Consider the following 20,187-nt stretch of genomic DNA (forward strand, 5'->3'; position numbering starts at 1 on the left):
GGTATGCAGCAAGTGTGTCTCTGGTGTATAATTGTTTAGCCTAAGACAACGACCAAAAGCAGCTACACTTACCTGTTGTTGTAGCCGAGTGAGTCCACGGACCCACAGGATCTGGCCGCGACGTCCACCAACGTCCATCTCCTGAGCATTACTATCGGGACCATCTGAGTAGTCGCGGTGGTCCTGAGTTGGGGGGTGGGAGCCCCAGCTGAACAGGTGTTTGGGCAGTTTGTGAGTCGGAATAGAGGTTATTATCTGTAAGGAAATAAAGACACATATCACACTACAACACTGGTATAAGCCTTTTCTCAATACCTCAACTAAATGAGATGGAAATTGAAACCATGTCTCATTAAAAAAACATAGGATTGACTTAAAATTACTGACCAATTTTTCTAAGTGAATTTGACATGTAAAATAGATTGATGTTTGAAATGAAGACCAGATTAATTATACTTGTTATTCAACATTTTCATCGATAATTCTGATCAGAATGTCTTTTCTTCTTAATTGCAATAAAATGATCAAAGGTTTGAATATTAGTACAGCAAAAATTAGAAATTCAGTTTTCAAGTTTTAAAGAACCAGTAGACCAAAAAAGTTTCAATCAATTAAACGGTTCATATAAACTGCCAATGAAAATGCCAACAAATGCTTCACATTAGGGTCCAGGATTCCAATTATCTCGTCACTTACCTGCCCCCATAGTAGAACTCCAATTCCCAAGAACACACACCAAAGCCACTGGTCTAATTTAAGACCTTTGGTTTTAAATGCATACCCTCCAAACTGAGTTATTATTATCTGCAATGAAGAGGGAAAAGATGATCAAATCAATATGTGTTCTCCTACAATAAGAACAAACTTTGAGTAAATATCTTTCAATAACATACAAAACACCAAATCAGCTTTGAAACCAGTCTATAGAATTTGTGACTGTGTGGGAAAATTGAACTAATTTCTTATATATTTTTTTTATGTATTTTAGGCAATTTTAGGTCAACTGGAAACTGAAAAAGAGTCCTGTTTAGGTTTGAAATGACAGAAACCAATAAGGATATGATAATTGAGTTTTGTGAATATATTTTCATATCTTAATTGTGAAGTGTTAGCCCTGTGATTTTACATGCATACATAGGAGAAAAGAAAATAAGAGTGGTTTCCCCTTACCTGAGATACAAAAGTTCCAATCCAGATGCCAACGAATACTGGGTTCCGCCTTAAACCCTCTATAATGTTACGCTGGCCATGAATTTTGCGAGCATTTATTTCATTACAAAGAGTCATCATTACAAATGTGTTGAAAATAATTGTAAAATGCTCGGTGGGGGGTGCGTGTAGGGAGCCTCCCCGACCATCGTCAATAGCAAATAAATCCGCTCCTGAATCACAAGAGAAACAAGTAAGTACTCATTAGTCTTTTTTAATACATGAACTTTATGAAACATTGTTAAAATAGAATTGGACCGTCCATACCACATTTGATGTTCTTTCTGTAGGCTCCTATTATGGATATGAAATTCAAAATATTTTTTTTTTATGCATTTCTCAATAAAAACAGTTGGACTAATTGATGCTAGACCTAGAACAACTAAAATTATTTGGGAAAAAACCCAACTTTTCAGAAAAACAGAAACTTAGCACATCAAAAGAATAAAGTCCGATTAAATTTTTGACTACTTTTGATAGCATATAACAATATTTTTCATATTCAATTTAAAGGAAACTTCATTATTTTATCAACAGACAACACATCGATTACAGTAAAATGATGCATGCCTTTTGAAAAGGTATTGAAAATTTTGTTTCTGATTTAAAATTCAGAAATCAAATTCAATGGAACAGCATGTAATGTAAACCATGTACGTACCTGCAAAGAGGATAGTAAAAATAACTATTAGTTGGTAGACAGCGTGACCAACAATATTTTTTGTCATGGTTCTAGAGATGAGGGCTTTTGTGCGACCGTAGGGACGCCTGTTGAGCAGTTCCTCGCTGGGCAGCTCGGTGGCGAGAGCTAGGGAAGCCAGCGTATCCATGATCAAGTTTACCCACAACATCTGGATGGCCTTCAGGGGACTGTCCTGTGAGAGTAGACAATAACACATCATTATTACAGTATTCAAAATTGTTTGAAACAGTTTCACTTTTGCTGTATTTGCCCACCGTAGGGAGGGCAAATTTATTATTACAATGAATATTAAAAGATAACATGATATACATAGTTATTAAATGTGAAAGCGAAATGAACACTTGGCAAAAATTGATGGTATGGCTGAATGGCAAGTAAGAAAACTGTTTCCATACACAAACATCATATTTGGCTTAATTTTCAAAATTCACTGATAAAGATACCGACAATTTTATGTTAAATAAATGTTGTAAAATTGTGTGATGGAGCTTACATTGATGATGCAGGCACCAAAAAATGCCACAAGGACAGCAACAACATTGACAGTGAGCTGGAATTGGAGGAACTTGGCAATGCTGTCATACACGTTTCGGCCCCACATCACAGCCTTGACGATACTCGTGAAATTGTCATCGGTCAGGATGATGTCCGACGCTTCCTTTGCCACATCCGTACCCGACAGACCCTATACAAGTATGAGAGCAATACAGTTTTTGAAAAACAAGTGTCAAATTTATCTATACCTGTACAAAAACTTTGTAGTTCATCATACAGTGGAAACTTGTGATATTAAAAAAGTAGCTGGTCGAAAAAAGTTGTGTATTGAAAGTAAGTGCCAGGAGACAAATACCTGAATTTGTTATAAAGGTGTGGTTAAAAGTTCATATTAACCAGAAGGACTATGTAAGACAACAGACATTTTGTCATGAGAATATGAGACCTTTAACCCTTTCACATCTATGTAACTTAAGTAGACTCTACTGTGCATTGATATAGACGAGTCCATTATGGCCTACAGTGGTGAAAGCGTTAAAAATATTCTGAAATTGTTTCATACAGTGATGGAACCAACCAATAAACCTACCATAGCAAAGCCAACATCAGCCTTTTTGAGAGCAGGACCGTCGTTGGTGCCGTCACCTGTGACTGCCACCACCTCTCTGTTAGCCGAGAGCTTACTGTCGATGATTCCCTTGACCAGTATATACTTGTCCGTAGGGGATGACCGGGCAAGCACCCTCAATTTCGGCCACACCTTATCCAGTAGTTCTTGACTCACCTTGTAACATAAATGTTCAGCTTTTAATCTCAATCTACATATATCACTGTTTTATTGTGAATAACAATCATTTTTGAACATCTCAGTTATGCTTAGCATGAAGACAAATTGATTGGGGAATTGGGTACTTCCATCGTGAGCCCACACAGGGTAATGTTACATAGCCTTAAGAATTTAAAAGTCCATGAAAAGGGAGAGAAACAAACTACAAACATTTCATTTCTAACTTGCAAACATTTCAACCTACACAACAGAATCCAGTTTTGAATTCATTCTTTGATTTCCCTTTCATGAATATAGATTTATTACCAGTATTTCATTGGCCGTATTTCGGGACAATTGTACACAGTATTTAGTGTTAACTCATTCACCCCTGGGATTTCATAATGAACTATTCCAACCTTTGAATTGGAAGGGTTCAAATGTGTCTTCAGGGGTGAATGAGTTAATGTTGACAATATCCCCATACCATAAAGAGCTAAAAACATTACAAGAAACTCTGAATTTTAAAGACTTATTGTACATACTTATGATATAAATATCAATGCAAACGTGTACGAGCAAGAATGTTTAATTCTCAAAACAGCTCTGGGCCTGTATCGCTCACCTGGATATCAAAAGTAATCATGGCAAAATATTCTCCAAATAGATCCACGGGAATGGGCAAGACACTGTGGCCAATCCTTGTAGCATATCTGTATTAGATTTTTCATGTCCAGCAATTTTATGTATGGTTATGGGGTCGGTATCTCAACTGTTTCCAAGGTGTGATTCAGAAACTATGTCCGTAGGGTTGTGGCCAGACCCCAGGATCAATAATAATATATATGTATAGATAGTTTTGGGGTGGGGATCTTAACCGTTTCAAAGTTATGACCCAGGGGTTAAGTCTCCAAGAGTGGGGCAGGCCCTGGGGTCAATTCTTATATCATGACTGCATTCGTCAATTTATGCCCAGCAATTTGTATATGCAGTTTTGGGGTGGGGATCTCAACCGTTTCAAAGTTATGACCATGGGACTATGTCTCCAATGGTGGGGCCAGACCCGTGAGAAATCCTGGAAGCATATGTGCATTCTTCTCTTCATAATTGCCAATTGTATATATGGTAATAGGGTGGGGATCTCAACCATTTCCAAGCGATAAACTATTTTTGCCCCACCCTTTAGCCAAGGGGGTCAGCAACACTACTTGTACAATTGAATCCCTGCCTCCCATGAATGCTTCCAACCAAATATGGTTGATATCCATCTCTTAGTTCTACAGAAGAAGTCATTTATAGCAATATAGCCAAATTGCCTCCTTTTGGCCACGCCCCTCAGCCCCCTAGGGGGTCAGCCCTACCATTTGTACATTTTTGAATCCCCACTAACTAGGGACGCATCTGTCAAATATGGTTTATATCCATTTCTAAGTTCCAGAGGAGAAGTCGTTTAAAGCCATATAGCCAAATTGACCACTTTTGGCCCCGCCCCTCAGCCCCCTGAGCATCAGACCCTGGGGTCAATGATATAAAAATTGACCCCAGGGTCTGCCCCACTCTTGGAGACTTAACCCCTGGGTTGTAACTTTGAAACGGTTAAGATCCCCATCCCAAAACTATATATACAATTCCAATCAGTGGTTAAGAAGAAGAAGTCTTTTGAAGAAATTGTTGATGTACAGACGACGAACAGACGGATGGATGGACGGACGGACGGACGGACGCCATGTGAGCTAATAATACTAAATGAAGATTTTGAATTAATGTAATATTAATTATTTCCCTGATGCTGGTACATGGTACCGGCCTAGAGTACTGACCTCTCCAGTATTGTCCCTGATACGCTTGTTGAACTCCTTGCCTTCCATGACAAGGAATTCCTCGCCAGGCTTCAGGATACCACACTTTGTGGCAATGGAGCGTGCCGTGTTCACGTTGTCTCCTGTCACCATTCTTACGGTGATACCAGATCGCTGACACTTCTTGATGGCCATCGGCACCTGTCAGGGTCAAAGGTTAAAGTTAAAGTTCTATTTTGGTATTCTTTAATAAAAACTTAATGACACATATCTTCTTACACACTCAAAGATTCTGTCATTATATTTTAAACAGCAATATAAAATAAATGTCTTCAAAATGTACTGTCAGTGTGCAAGCAATCAGAATTATAACAGTGGAGTGAACTCTTACCCGTGTATAAGACATTCAATGGTGTCTCTCTGACCCCTTTATTTATAATAACCTAACTCTGATCAGAAAGTAGAACCATAATACCTGTTCTACCTTTTCAAGCCCCAGAGTGTAAGTAATTTGATAGGTGAGAGATACGTAAAGCTTACCTCAGGTCTGACAGGGTCCTCAATGCCAACAATGAGTATACAGGTAAGTCCGGACACGACTGCATCCTCGTCCTCCCAATCTGGGGTCTTCTCTATAGCTACCTCATTATCAGCAGCCTCACCTCCTGCAGAAACACACCATATTGTCAACGTTTAAGGACAAAATTAAAACAAAATGTTCATATTAACTGTGGTAATAAAGAGACACAGAAATACAGTAAAAGAAACTGTCATCAGAACCATCACTTAGAGGACAAATTTGACACCCTTTTACCGGATGATAATGTGTTTATGATTATGAGTACAACATGGAGAAACCTCTATCATATTATTTGTAAGTACAAATGCTGAAAAAGAGTACAAATTTGAACAAAGCTGAATCTACATACACATAAGTCAATGTGATCAAGGAATATGTAGTCTTCTTGGGTATTGACTGATTTTGAGAAGATTTACAGATCTGTATACCCATACAAACCTTTTCGAGTGGTGAATTTCAGTGAGGTTTTCTTATTTTAACAAATCTAAATTTATACATCTAGTCCACACTTTATATGATAGAACTTTACACAGGTGAGCATGCTATGTTTCCAGTAACCTTACACAATATTTATACCACCTTATTTGATTTTATGTCAAGTCAGATGGATAGCCTTTACAGGTACATTTTTGAAAATAACATTTTCTCTTCCTACCTTCCCATTTTATTTAGTCACCACGTTTTTCATTTGTTGGTTGGCCTTAGTTTTCCGCATTACAGTACATTTTACAGGGCTCACTTCCCTTGTAGTTTTCTTATTTTGTTGTACTTATTATCCCTATACAAACTACTGACCCATGACAAAATCTTTGTAGGCCATACAGATGGTTCGAAGTCCATCACAGGCCATTGGCTCAATGACACTGCTGACGAGACTCTCCTGTTCCTCTAAGCTGAACTCGCGCGGGATGCCCTTGCAGTCGAGGATGAAATCACACCTGTAAACAAAGTCAATATCTGTCAGTTACCAAACTTCTTCCTTATTGTCTATCATGGTAAAATCTTTAAACTTTGAAAGAAGACAGAAAAGGTTGTATATTCTTACTTCTTCAGTACAATTTCCGACGCTCCTTTGGTAAACAGTCTGTAACCTGCACCTCCAGCTTTCGGTACGACTGTACTCATGGACTTGCGGACAGAGTTGAATGTATAGACTTTACTAAGAGAACCTTCTGGCATTTCATTCCTGATATCTTCGTAGCTCTGCTTCATGTCCAGAGCGAAACCAAGCAAGGCACACTCTGTCTTGTTGCCGATCTGGTCAGGTAAGCCACCGTCCTTGGATGGCATAACGCGCGATGTGTAGCCGCTATTTATTGCAATTCCAGGGACGATGACATCCTTGTAAATGTCCGCAAAGGTGGCATAGTTTGGAACTTGTTTGTAGTGAACACCTGTAACAAAGAAAATGTCCTTTACTTGATTTGGTTGTCTGCTGTATCAAATATCTGTAATTGAACATAAAATACAGTGAAAATGGGTCTCTTTAGTAACAAAGTGTTTTATACAGGGTTCGAATTTAAGCTCGCATACTCGCGAAAAGCGAGTGCAAATCGCAAACTGCGAGTAGAGATTTCAGACACCAGCATTTTTTTGCGAGTGAAAATTTTGGGCTGAATCATCCTCATTTCTAATGGTCGGTCTTTACAAATCCTTTCTTTGACAACTCGCGGTCATTTAAGCGCATTCTTGTCATTCGCCGAATGAATGATTCAGCTTTTGTCATTAACGGAAGTTTACAATCGATACATGTCCCGTGCGCATGTCCGTTAGGAAGTACCTGCACAAATAATGATGACGTTTACCGCATGCATGATGTTTTTCGGTAATCTATTTTTAGTTACTATTTATAGCGCAAATACGATAGGCTTGACTAGTCACGTGGTTGTATTGGGGTTTCCCAAGGTTAAATTTCACACCTCGCTGCACCGGCAAAATAACAAATTGACAAGTTGCTGATGTTGCCCTTAGAGAGTATGACCCAAAACCTGCTGTGACAAGATGGTGGTTGTCGGGACAAAGACAGAAAAGACCAAATACTCTACCATATGAAGCAAGAAACTAAGATGCAGTTTCTATGCTATATCTTAGAATAGCCTGAGCAGGCCAGCATCCTTTCACAGCAAGGTTTGCATCATGTATACATCCCAATGACCATAATTTAAAATGTCAGTTAATACTGTGTTGTTTTAGAATTTAATTCTAAGTTAACATGTCTAATAAAGTTGGAAAAATGCAAATTGCAAGTTATTTTCTCATTTAGCAAGTAAGAAAAAATACCACTTGCGAAAAATGCAAGTAGAAAATCTGGTTAAATTCGAACCCTGTTATAGAGTGAAAAAACCTGCTATGATGATAACTTAACTGTTAATACTTTCATGTTAGGATTATTGACAAATTCATCGGTGAAATGATTTACAGACAAATTCATCTATGAAATAATTTATGGATAAATTCATCTATGAAATTATTCACAGATGAATTTGCTGTGACATCATCCATTGATAAATTCATCTGTATCTCATTTACGGATGAATTAATCAGTGACATCATCTATTGTCCAATTCATAGTGCTTTGATAATTGTCAAATGGCATGTCATCCTCTACAATTTTAGCAATGTTTCATTCAGCACTTTAGCTGCAACTGTGCAACAAGCACCTGGGTTGGATCTCTGGCGAACCCAGTGTGCCTGTCAATATACATTAGCCGTATCATGTATCTGCGACCAGACTTGATGTGAATAGAGGTGATATCAATTAACCAATGGCTGGCTCCTGCTTCAGCCCACAATACTCTGTCACCAGATTCACTCTGACACAGGGGAATGGCATCAGAACAAACTGTCGCCTAGCATTACGTGACATTGCGTTTCGATCCAAGATTGCGCCCAACACTTCCTAGTAGTCCATCAAAGAAAACACATCTGACATTTTGTTACGCAATACAGCTATGGAGGGCATTCGCTTGTGCTTGAGATAATGAGATTTCGCATGATTTGACAGCAAGCTTTCAATATTCAAACAATCTTTTGTAAAACAGGCATTGGGAAAAATTTCAATGACTGCTATCAGATGCAATACCAATGTTTACCATACACGGATGACACTTATAAAATGTTTATGTTGAATAGAGGTCTGCTTTCAATATTCAAATGTTATCTTGTCAAATAGAGACAAAAATGTTGCTGAAACCTACAAGATGCAAGACGTTCATGATACAGGGAGGGTTTGCATCAAAGGGAGCTCAAGTTTACACATTCTATTAATTTATATGTCATTTAATGGATTCCTGCACTATTAAACAAATTTTAAGATTTATGTTTTACACCTAACACTTTAGGCTTTCCTTGTAAGGTTTCACACAAAATGCCAACGGTTATGTAAACAGGCAGACATGAATATCCATATTATAGGAGGCACGATAGTCTAGTGGTAGGACGCCAGGCTCATTGCAGGTTCAAGTCACGTCACGGCACTGTGTTCTATCTTTGAGCAAGATACTTTACTCTGCTTCTTCCAGTCTACTCAGCTGTAAATGAGTACGTGGTTGGGCAATGCTAGAATTGGGGTACCATTTACCCAAGAATGTTATAGTCTGCACAGCTTAATAAAGGGGTACCATTTACCCTGAATATTATAGTCTACACAGCTGTATAACGGGGTCCCATTTACCCTGCATGTTATAGCTTATACTGCTGTATAAAGGTGTATCATTTACCCTGAATGGTATAGTCTGCACAGCTTAATAAAGGGATCCCATTTACCCTGAATGTTATAGTCTACACAGCTGTATAAAGGGGTACCATTTACCCTGAATATTATAGTCTACACAGCTGTATAAAGGGGTCCCATTTACCCTGAATGTTATAGTCTACACAGCTGTATAAAGGGGTACCATGTAGCCTGAATGTTATAGTCTACACAGCTGTATAAAGGGGTACCATTTACCCTGCATGTTATAGCTTATACTGCTGTATAAAGGTGTATCATTTACCCTGAATGGTATAGTCTACACAGCTGTTTAATGAGTACCATTTATGCTGAAAGTTCTAACTATGCAGATTCTAGTCTAAACATGTGTAGATGGATAGTGACATGTTCAAACATTATTGTGTAGAATTGATGTATAAGAATGTATATTGTTGAACTAATGTATAAAGATGTGTACTGTAGGGATGAAGAACTAATGTATTACCTTATTTTTCATGGGGTCAATCGTTCCATGATTGTGTGTAATGTTTTACTTTGCTGTATAAAATGTTGCCTCACATTATGTGACAAATGTTGGCAGGAAAGCTGCCAATCACTGTGGCAGATCAATAGGGTTGCAGAGGCTCTCATTAACACTGGCTTGTGTTTCGTAGCTATAATTAGTCGCTAAGTGTGCACGGTAAGAGCTTTGCTTTACCTCAATCAATCACATTATGCTGCACACATTATACAAGCTATGACGCTGGGGATGTATTTGCACTGTTGTTGTCCCAAGACCTGAGAGGGTGTCGCCTACAGATAGCTTCCCTGATACCAATACTGAACATAACCTTACACACCCAATACCAACACCTCAAGAAACCTCAGTGGCAGCCTTGCTTTGTTTATTGAATGAGCGATCAGCATGTTGGTGCTAAATCTGACACTGGAGTGAACCATATTGCAGTGTACCCTTTCTGTGACCTTCAAATTGTACTGCTGATGAGTAAACAGAACACCTTCAGTCTAAATCTGACACTGGAGTGAACCATAGGGCAGTGTACCCTTTCTGTGACCTTCAAATTGTACTGCTGATGAGTTAACAGAACACCTTCAGTCTAAATCAAATATTGAATTTTACTAAATGTTTATGGAATTCAGACTAATCTACTTGGACACTTCGGGTTGTAAAATGTCAAGTATCAGCAAGCACAAATTTTCTTAGATTTTCTTATACAGCCTTAATTGTTTTCCTCCTAAAATATGAATAACCCTATATTGTATTATATATATAATATAGCTTATGTTCCCATTCTGACAACAATTTGCATAGTTAAGATCTTCATGAAAGTGATCAAATTAACAGTTTATTTACAAGTTCTTATGCAATGAATGTTTTAGCAAATGGTATTATGACCCTATCACCCATATTGCTTTTGCTGACTGACAAACTTAATACGGCCATGTAGGGCATTATGTTAGTTTGTCAACTGTAGCTGTTCGGTTTTAGGACCACACCAGCATTTGATAAAACATTTATCACTTATATTCACACTTTAATATGAAGTTATTTGTATTTTGTTATTTCATGATCATAATGTTAATGGCGAAGTTCTAGGAACAGTAATGTCAGTGACATCACAATGGTCACCTGACAAATTGGTGTTACATTTTCACACCAGGCTTTTACATCGTCAATAAGTTGCAATGGGAGGACACAGAGCAAATACAGATATTAATGTTTGTCATTTCACACTTTAAAGTTTCCCTGATCTTCTCTCAATTAGGCTTGTACAGGTCTTAATTTTTTTTGCACTATAATTCAAATATCAGAGCATGTTTACTTTAAGGACATTTCAACCTCGCTGAAGAACTTGACCATCAGTTATCTATACTGTGGTGTACTGACCTCCGATGTAGCTCTGGACCACGGTCATCCTATTTGTAGTAAGGGTGCCGGTTTTCTCAGAACAAATGGCAGTGGCATTACTCATGGTTTCACAGGCATCCAAATGCCGTACCAAGTTATTGTCGTGCCTCATTTTCTGCAATATCAAACATTTATGTGACTGATCGGCTGTCTCATACAAACATTTGAATGACTGATTTTCTACAATAAAAACATTTGAATTGAATCACTTAACTTGAAAGAGAAGGTGAGGGCTCGAATGAATGGAAACACTTACTCTGACGGAGTAGGCGAGTGCCAGCGTGACGGCTAGGGGCAAACCTTCCGGTACAGCCACTACCAGGACTGTTACACCGATAATAAAGTAACTGACAAACTGCTCTATGTAATCCGCTGTCTTGTCACTTGTCCACACGTGTTCCTTGGTGACAAATTCAGTGATACAAAATTTGATGATGAGCACAAGTACTGTCACCACGGCAATAGCAGTACCTGTAACAAAAAACAATATACTGTTACCATATAGTAATAGCAGTACCTGTAACAAAAACAAGTTACTGTTACCATGACAATCACAGTACCTGTAACAAAAACAATGTACTGTTATCATCCAATTTTTTAGGAAAATATTCAACTCGATCAGTATGCAAGCGGCCTTCATTAATGATTTTTTCCAACAATTTTTCACCCTTGTTATAAATATTCCCATATACACGCACATGCGTTGATTATACTGATCAGAACAGAAATTATGAGACATATTCAATTACAGTGGAATGGTACGTATGCTGGTCTTTAAGATATATATCAGAGTATAGCACCACTACAGTGGAATGGTATGCTGGTCTATAAGATGTATATCTATTATAGCACCACTGTATGGTTATCTCTACATTATTCCTTTATATTCTAGTACAGTCTAAATACATACGGGTTCATACAACATTACAACATATCAAAGTGGAGTGGAACTGTTTGTCTATTAATTATTCCATCCTATTAGTTGAAATGTATGCTGGTCCATACAATATTCAGAAATATCCTATTACAGTATGTTCAGAAGATAGTACAATATACCTAAATACAGTGCGACTACATGTAGGTACACTGTATATACACCTGACCATAGTGGAGGTGCAAAAACACAAATGCAAGTACAACACTAAAATTTGATATAATATATCGGGTACACTCACCTTGTACAAAACAGTTTACACCAATATAACCTACATCACTAATACAAGACTGTTCATAATAACTACAGCAAACTTTGAGATATCTAAGCTGTAATTGAAAGCAAGAAGTTTGACTTTTGCCAAAGGCAATGTTTATTTGTAGTAACAGCTAATTGTTTGACAGTGATAAGGTCATTTAGGTTACACATGGTCACTTGATCAAGTTAAAACATTGCACATGGAAAGTCAATAAATAGCTCCAGGTCACTAACATTTCCTCAGGTTATATCGGAGCCTAGTAATTATGTATGTAACTGATATGATAGACAAGCGGTTTTTATTATATACCCATCATATTATTATGATATGTATGAGGAAGTCTGTCCATTAGCTTTTGCCTGTTTGAGCAATCTTGTGTACTATTCCAATATGGCTATTGTAGAACACCTTGGGGAGGACAAAGTGCACTGTACTGTAAGTAGGTCAATATGACCTACTATTTCAGGTATTAGCAGTCATGAAAGCTTTTGCTCGTCCAAATTATATCTTATGTACCATCTTATGTTGAGATTCTTAACCAAGTATATGAAGCCATCGTAGGCAAGGGTATTGCAGAGAACTGTAACACGGCTGCTATGACCTACATTTTGGTATTTAGCGACATGAAAAATCTAAGATCATCTTGAAGGAAAGCAGTATGCCATATTTTCTTCAGTTTGACCTACTTCTCAGGTATTCATGGTCATGAAATATTTGTTTTGCTTGTACTTTTTCATTTAGGAACACCAACTCAGATATGAGGAGTAGTTACGACTATCTATATGTCAGGGGCATCCCAATAATCTGTCCTGTTACACAATCCCTTTGTCTAGAGAAAAATGTGGTACTTTTGTTCAGTTGAAGAATCAACTGACGGTTTCCTTGAATTTGTTGTTTCACTTACTTATAATTACACACAAACATGTATATATACAGTACACTGCACAAAAACTTGATATTATTTTTTCAAGACTTGTAATTTGCTCTGATATTTTTTCAAGACTTGTAATTTGCTCTGATATAAGAGGTTTTCGTACCTCCATAACCAATCTGGATGGCAAGGCGAGTAAGCTTGGCCTGCAGGACGGACTTCTCTTTGCGACTGGTATTCTCTTGGGCCTTTATAGCCTTCTCCTTCTGGTCAGGCTCCTCCGTGTCCTTTCCATTGGACACCTTGTTCGTGGAGTTGGCATTCACTGCATTGTGGGAATTTCCTGTCGGTACTTGTGGGTTTATCTGGTCTATATCTGTGAAGGGAGATTACATATATAAATCTCCTTAAAGTGATAAATAGCTTGGATATGTACACTTTGTTTCAAAAAAGAATTGGTAAAATTCTTGATTGTTTTAACTTTACTACAGCTTGAAAAACTGCAAAAAATACCTCGACCAAAAATCATGCAGCTGCCTGACAATAACAATATCTTGAAATTCATTTTTTTTGAAATAAAGCAGCAAATATCATGCATATTCTGTAGATCATCCTGCTCCAAAGCTTACTCATATAGCCTATGCTTTTTTACTATCTGTAATTTTTTGTAATGATCTTAGGAAAAGGCCAAAACATCATCAAATGTACGAACATTGCCAGGTATATAGGTAAGAAACTGAGGTATGATACAGGTGAAAATACAGGTGAGAAAATTGTATGTACACTGAAAGTCATTTCTAGTCTACAGGTGAATGAATTGCTTGTCACACAGGTGAGAAATACAGGTATGTTGTTAGGATGTGTTATTGTTGTGTGGTCTATTTGAGGACAGGTAGGGAGTGTGTGGTATAGGTGAGGGGGGTATTCCAGTAGTAAAACAGTTTGGATTTATTACTGCACTTACATTTGGTCAGTCTTCACCTGCAGAACTCCATTGCTAAGTAACCATCAGTGTGGTCAGTCATATTTGGTGGTCAGTCATGTTTGGTGGTCAGTCACGTTTGGTGGTCAGTCATGTTTCGTTCAGAGTCTCGTCTAGTGGTTGTGACAGTTGAGACTATGACCATCCTGTGTATTCTTACTTCCGCGAAGTATTTACTAATGTGAAAATCTTAATACATGTATCAAGGACAGTAAATGTAATGCAGTGCAAAATAAAATGCAATGATTTGGTCCAGGTACAAACATCATAGCAGTCTGACTAAGCTAGGTTACAGCTAGGTTACAGTTTTTTCTGCATTACTATTTATTAGACCATTATTCTGTCATTCCCTTTTTGGTTCTAAATAAAACAAGTAAAAAGTTCTGACATGACAGTTGTTTCAGAAATATCACTTCAGGAAGGTTATTATCAAAATACACACAGTCAATAAAACCCATATCCACCTCCATCATCTAAAACCTGAACTTAGGTGACAGATGGATCCTGAGGTGACTGCCTCTGACAAACAACTTGGATGACATAACACTATTAGGAGGAGGCGTATTGTAAAATACCATGTTTTATTGGGTGGACATGTGACATCCTATCCACTCAATGAAATACATACAGGGTATCAATACACTCAAATAAATGATGATTGAGCAGAATACAATCCGTAATTCTGGCTTTAAAACCTGTATAAAGCTATTTGGCTATTGGCTACATGAAAGTTCTATAGATAATTCATTAATGATGAATGTGTTAGATTTTGAGATGCTCCCTGTGGAGTGGGTGGCCCCAATTTCTGACTGAGATGGTCCCCCTGGAACAGAATGGGAGCCATACCCTGGCAGTCCTATTCACTACAATAGGATGACCTGTGGCAACCTTGGTATCCATGGTAAAACCTGACACGAAGGCTGTAACAGGAAGATCTTTCCTGCTCTCAGGAGTGGTGCCTGTTTCCTGCAGATCTTCACTTTGAATTAGTTTCATAGCTATGATTCATCTGTCATTGTGTTAACTCCATTTTATGTTCCAATCAGAACTCCAATGCATGAATGTGCAAAATGAAGGTTAAATTTCTTCAATCATTCCAGCTGTCACAGATGCTTGTTAATATGCTGGTGCTAGCTGTGGGACTGAACAAGGATATCAACAGTGTAAGCCCACGCACACCTTGGCTGTATGTGGGTGGAGGGTGCTATCACCACATTATACCTACACTGTCGGCCATTGGTACTCCCCTGGGTACCATTCTCAATACACTTGATCTTGGTCATGATGAGATAATACTGATTTAGTTTCGGAATTTCTCCCCTGTATATTCATTTAGTTCTACAACTACACACGATGTTGGCAGGATAAAAACCCCTGGTTTTAACATTCAACAACCAGTAATATACTTTCTAACCATACCAAAAAGGAGATGCAATAAAATGACGATAGTTGGTCAAATTTTCGGACAATAATTCTTCACACAAAACAGGTACGATCAACTTTCATCTGTAAAAGGATACAAAGGGATCTTGTTCTATTAATGGCTAGAAAAAGTTCCCATGTTCCTTCATTCCACCATTTATGCTTTTATTTTAGACATTGAGATTTGGGTCTTTAATCAAGCATTTCTTACCCTCCCGTATTAAGCTCAATTCATCGAGTGACAAACCCCAAAGAATGCTGTACCAAATAATACAACTCAGGAAAATGTCATTACTATTGGCACTTTCAGCTTACAATAATCTGGAAGTTGTGCAGTCAGTTATGTAGGTTTGCTGTTTTGCCTTGCCTGGTGTGACCTCTACAGTTGACTAATTAACTTACGGTGTATTGACCAATAGCAGGACTGTCTCTGGAGGAGCATACACTTTACCCTCTATACCAAGCTTTCCAAAACTATTTTATTGATCTTCATTACACCAATATTACAAGGCATTGTTAAAAGCAAAATATTTATACCATCTCCACTTAATCCAGGTCTCAAGGGGACAATGAACAAAACCAGATTGTGGCCCTGACATTCAGATGAAGGTCATCAAACTGGTAAATGCCAAGTGATGACTTTTGACCTATGACCTCTACCTCCAACAGGCCTACCTAAAGGAATATGACACTGAGCCGAAGTCTGTCAATGATAAAGACATGTTTAGAAAGCTTTACTAGCTCAGATAGTCCTTTGTTCATTTATCATAATTTGATACATTTTAATTCTTTGATTATATAATGTACTTTGTCTATTAAAAATATTTTTTTCTTTCAATTTTGGAGTAGATGATAATCAAGATAATTTTATTTGAAAATAATCTGGATAAAAGTTATTTATTTCATGATTAAAAAACTAAAGCTTGACATGGACATGATACACTTTTGTGACTGATAAAAAGGGAAAATTTCATAGAAATAATTTGGTTGAAAATTCAGGACATTGACATTGCCAAGGTACACACCACACCAGATTGCGTGAGCCGTGCTTTTATAAGGCCTGTTAATATTCACAGAAGAGTGTGGCACCTGTCTTCTTCCATTAAATCCTTCAGTTCAAGCTGGAACTGTGTGATTGATGACAGAACTAGCCACTAGGGACCATCGGCCATGGGATAAATGCTGAACACAGTTCAATGACAAACACATTCTGATAAATTTCAGACTTCCTGTCTCATTTTTCAGGGATCATACAATTTGATGAAAGTGACATCTTCTTCGCAAGATATGGCAAGAAAATATTAAAGTATACAGCCCAGCTTGAAAAGAAACCATTTTCTATATAGATATATATATAAAGTACAGATTTATATGGAATTGTATCTTCATTGCACAAATTTCCAATAAACAAATTCAAATTCTCCAGATCAGCTTTAATCTGGGCTTTGCTTGGCACCAACAGGTTTTGACATCTGAGAAGCGACCTCTAAAGGAAATGTTATCTGTAGTAGACAATTGTATAACAATACAAATCCCAATCAGATGATTTAAACCCATTCAACCCTAACATCACATTTGAACCTCACCAAATCAGAGGCTGGGCAAGTTCAGTTTAAATATGTAGGGGTAAATGAGTTAAAGCAATAAATGACCTTTACCATGTGGATCAGGCAAGCAAACATGAGAAATAGACGAATGTTATTTCTTGATTTTTTTTTTTGCCATCCTTGAGCTCTTTTATTGGCATACTCAGGTCAGAAGTAAGTCTTTTGAAGGATCTAGCAAAGGTCAATCAATGGTGTGCAAAGGTCACTCAATGGTGTGCAAAGATCAATGGTGTGTAAAGGTCAATCTATGGTGTACAAAGGTCAATCAATGGTGTGCAAAGGTCACTCAATGGTGTGTAAAGGTCAATCAATGGTTTGCCAAGGTCTATCAATGGTGTGTGAAGGCCAATCTATGGTTTGTAAAAGGTCAATCAATCGTGTGTAAAGGTCAAATAATTGTTATTGCTAAGGTCAATCAATGACATGTCAAGGTCAAGCAATAGTTTGTGAAGGTAAATCAACGTCTAGAAATAAGAGATCTATATGTAATCGAAAAGAGTAATATGCTCCCCATTTGAATAAAATGTTCAAAAAAGGAGAAGACAACCTTGAACATTTGATATGTAAGTGTTGTAGAGGTAATCAGTGAACCTGACATTGGTGAAGTTTGTGAAGGTACAGGACACAAGTAATTTGTAAAGCAGATACAACACATTTGATATTTAACAAAACACAAACCCCCTTGTCACACCAAAACCCAGTTAAGAAAAAAGAAGCATTTTTCCATATAACATTTGGAAGTATACTTAAGGTTTTCTTTCACATGATTTTTTCAGTAACAGAAAAAAATGGCTTAATACTGACTGATTTAATACTTTTCGGAGATATTCATAGAAATGAACATATTGTCCACAAATTTAAGTGGCACAGCATCCAAAAGAACTGCAAGATTAAATTAATTGTTCAAAATTGGCTACAAAACTTTGGAAATAACTGCTAAGATCCAGAAAGTGAGGACTAATGGACAAAACATATCCTCAACCAAAAGTACTATCTAAACATTGATTGGAAGGCCTTAGCATTGCAACCAATGATCAGCCTTTCTCCCTTCCCTCTCCCAACCTTCTCACCCTAAAACCCCTCATGGCAGCACCTAAATCAAACAGCAGGGAAGTCCATGGTGGGGAGATGGGATGAAGAGGTTACCAGCCAGTTGCCACAGAAACCATACATCAGGAGTCAGTGGCTGACTTGTCTCTTGACTATCAACTGTGACTGAGAAATTGTAAGACTTCACAGAGCCCCAAATTTGTGTGACAAGGAGGCCAGTAGTTTGCTAAAGACAACAACATGCAATGTGCCGTAGGCTTACGAAGTCACGTACCAACTTTGGTGTCAGCATCGCTAGTAAGCACTAATGGAAAATGAAACAAAGAAAGTATAAATTAAAAATAAAATCATAAATTGTTTCAATTATTATGAAAATAAAATGAAAAACATATAATATTCATAATTATATTTTGAAAATAATTTTGACATCTATAAACGAAATTCCATTGCAAATCAAATACTTTGTATGCAAAACTGATATCAAGATTTGGAATCGGATAATTCTCAAATGATCATTTCTTGAAATCATTAAAATGAATGATACATGCATATCAAAAACAATAATACATATGTATCTATAAATTATGCAAAAATAAAATGTCATTTACTTGGAAATGACATTAATGTTATTGATTTTTTTTCCTTACAACATTTACTGCAACATACACAATTACATTTTAAAAGTAACGTCTTTTATAACAATCATAAATACATAGTAATATTTATCCTATGAATACCATGTTATGCAGTGTCATAAAGCCATCACATAAATTATGTTTATGTAACGTCTGTAATATCACTCCGGAAATGAAATCACATTCAAATAGGAACAATCAATGTGAGTCACGTCATTGTGGAGAGGATGCAATTTTCATCGTTTCAGAGGCGGCCAAGTGCAAAATATTTGTTTCAGATCAAAATTATACAGATAACTTTGTATTATATGATGAAAAGAATCTGTCATTTGTTTTAATTCATATTATATTTATGATTCTCATATTGGATTTTTTATATTTGCTCGGCAGAGGCTTGCAAACATAAAAAATCCAAAACTTGTATCATAAATCTAATATGAAGGGAAACATATGACAGATCCTCTATATACCTACCTTAATAATTATTGACACTGTCAAGACTTTGTATCATATAACAATTACATTAGCTCAAGTTAACAGTCTACATAGTTACAGTGTTACTGGTTAAAATCAAATCTAAACTAACATTAAGTTATATCAATAATGATCATGTACAAATCAAACATTTAGCATATGGAAAAACTTACCTGGATAAAACCAGAGATATCATTGCCAAAATTAAAACCAAACAAATAAGTTCCATAATTTAATTTTTCTAGATTAAAATAGAGATATACACATGCAAATATCCCCTTTAAAATGAAATTGAAAGCCCTGGTAAAAAGGACCGAGTTAGTCACACGTAAATGATGGGAAAAATGATAAAATGGATTAAATGTTACACTACATGTGAAGATATTCAATAAACTCAACCAGGAACAGATTATAAATCATTTCAAATGAAATGAAATCACACAGAGGCTACAAACTGGTACCCTTCAAACGTGACCGAACTTTTCTTCCCGACTAACTATCTAGACGGTTCCTGGCAAGTACCTAGCTTTTCATTTTCAGCTGGGTTAAGTACATTTACAGCTGGGTCAAGTATGTTTGATAAATATTTAATATTAATCACACAACAGGTTGAACAGAAGACCTAAAATAACATCTAATTTTGTTTTTTTTATTCTTATTATTTCGTGTTTCCAGAAAATATTTTTTTGAATTAAGCTTAATCTGTTAGTTGCAGAATTACATTATTTTTTATTTTTTTTACAAATTGTAGCATTATTTTTTTTTTCTGGGATGATTTGA

General features: G+C 36.9%; 1 protein-coding gene across 1 annotated transcript in view; it reads right to left on the minus strand.

The window, feature by feature from the left end:
* The window catches only part of LOC110443351 (plasma membrane calcium-transporting ATPase 2-like), a 160,868-nt gene that overhangs the window by 20,322 nt on the left and 120,359 nt on the right, over positions 1-20,187 (minus strand). Inside the window, exons 11-24 of the mRNA XM_021487528.1 lie at positions 18,573-18,602; positions 13,404-13,613; positions 11,430-11,644; positions 11,153-11,288; positions 6,598-6,946; positions 6,348-6,490; positions 5,513-5,637; positions 4,994-5,173; positions 2,997-3,191; positions 2,406-2,597; positions 1,871-2,084; positions 1,171-1,382; positions 697-804; positions 73-255 (exon numbers count right to left, since the gene is read on the minus strand). Coding sequence (XP_021343203.1) covers positions 73-255; positions 697-804; positions 1,171-1,382; positions 1,871-2,084; positions 2,406-2,597; positions 2,997-3,191; positions 4,994-5,173; positions 5,513-5,637; positions 6,348-6,490; positions 6,598-6,946; positions 11,153-11,288; positions 11,430-11,644; positions 13,404-13,613; positions 18,573-18,602 — 2,492 coding nt within the window. The remainder of the gene's footprint in view (positions 1-72; positions 256-696; positions 805-1,170; positions 1,383-1,870; positions 2,085-2,405; positions 2,598-2,996; positions 3,192-4,993; positions 5,174-5,512; positions 5,638-6,347; positions 6,491-6,597; positions 6,947-11,152; positions 11,289-11,429; positions 11,645-13,403; positions 13,614-18,572; positions 18,603-20,187) is intronic.

Source organism: Mizuhopecten yessoensis, unplaced genomic scaffold, assembly GCF_002113885.1.
Source record: "Mizuhopecten yessoensis strain PY_sf001 unplaced genomic scaffold, ASM211388v2 scaffold716341, whole genome shotgun sequence".
Taxonomy (NCBI): Eukaryota; Metazoa; Mollusca; class Bivalvia; order Pectinida; family Pectinidae; genus Mizuhopecten; species Mizuhopecten yessoensis.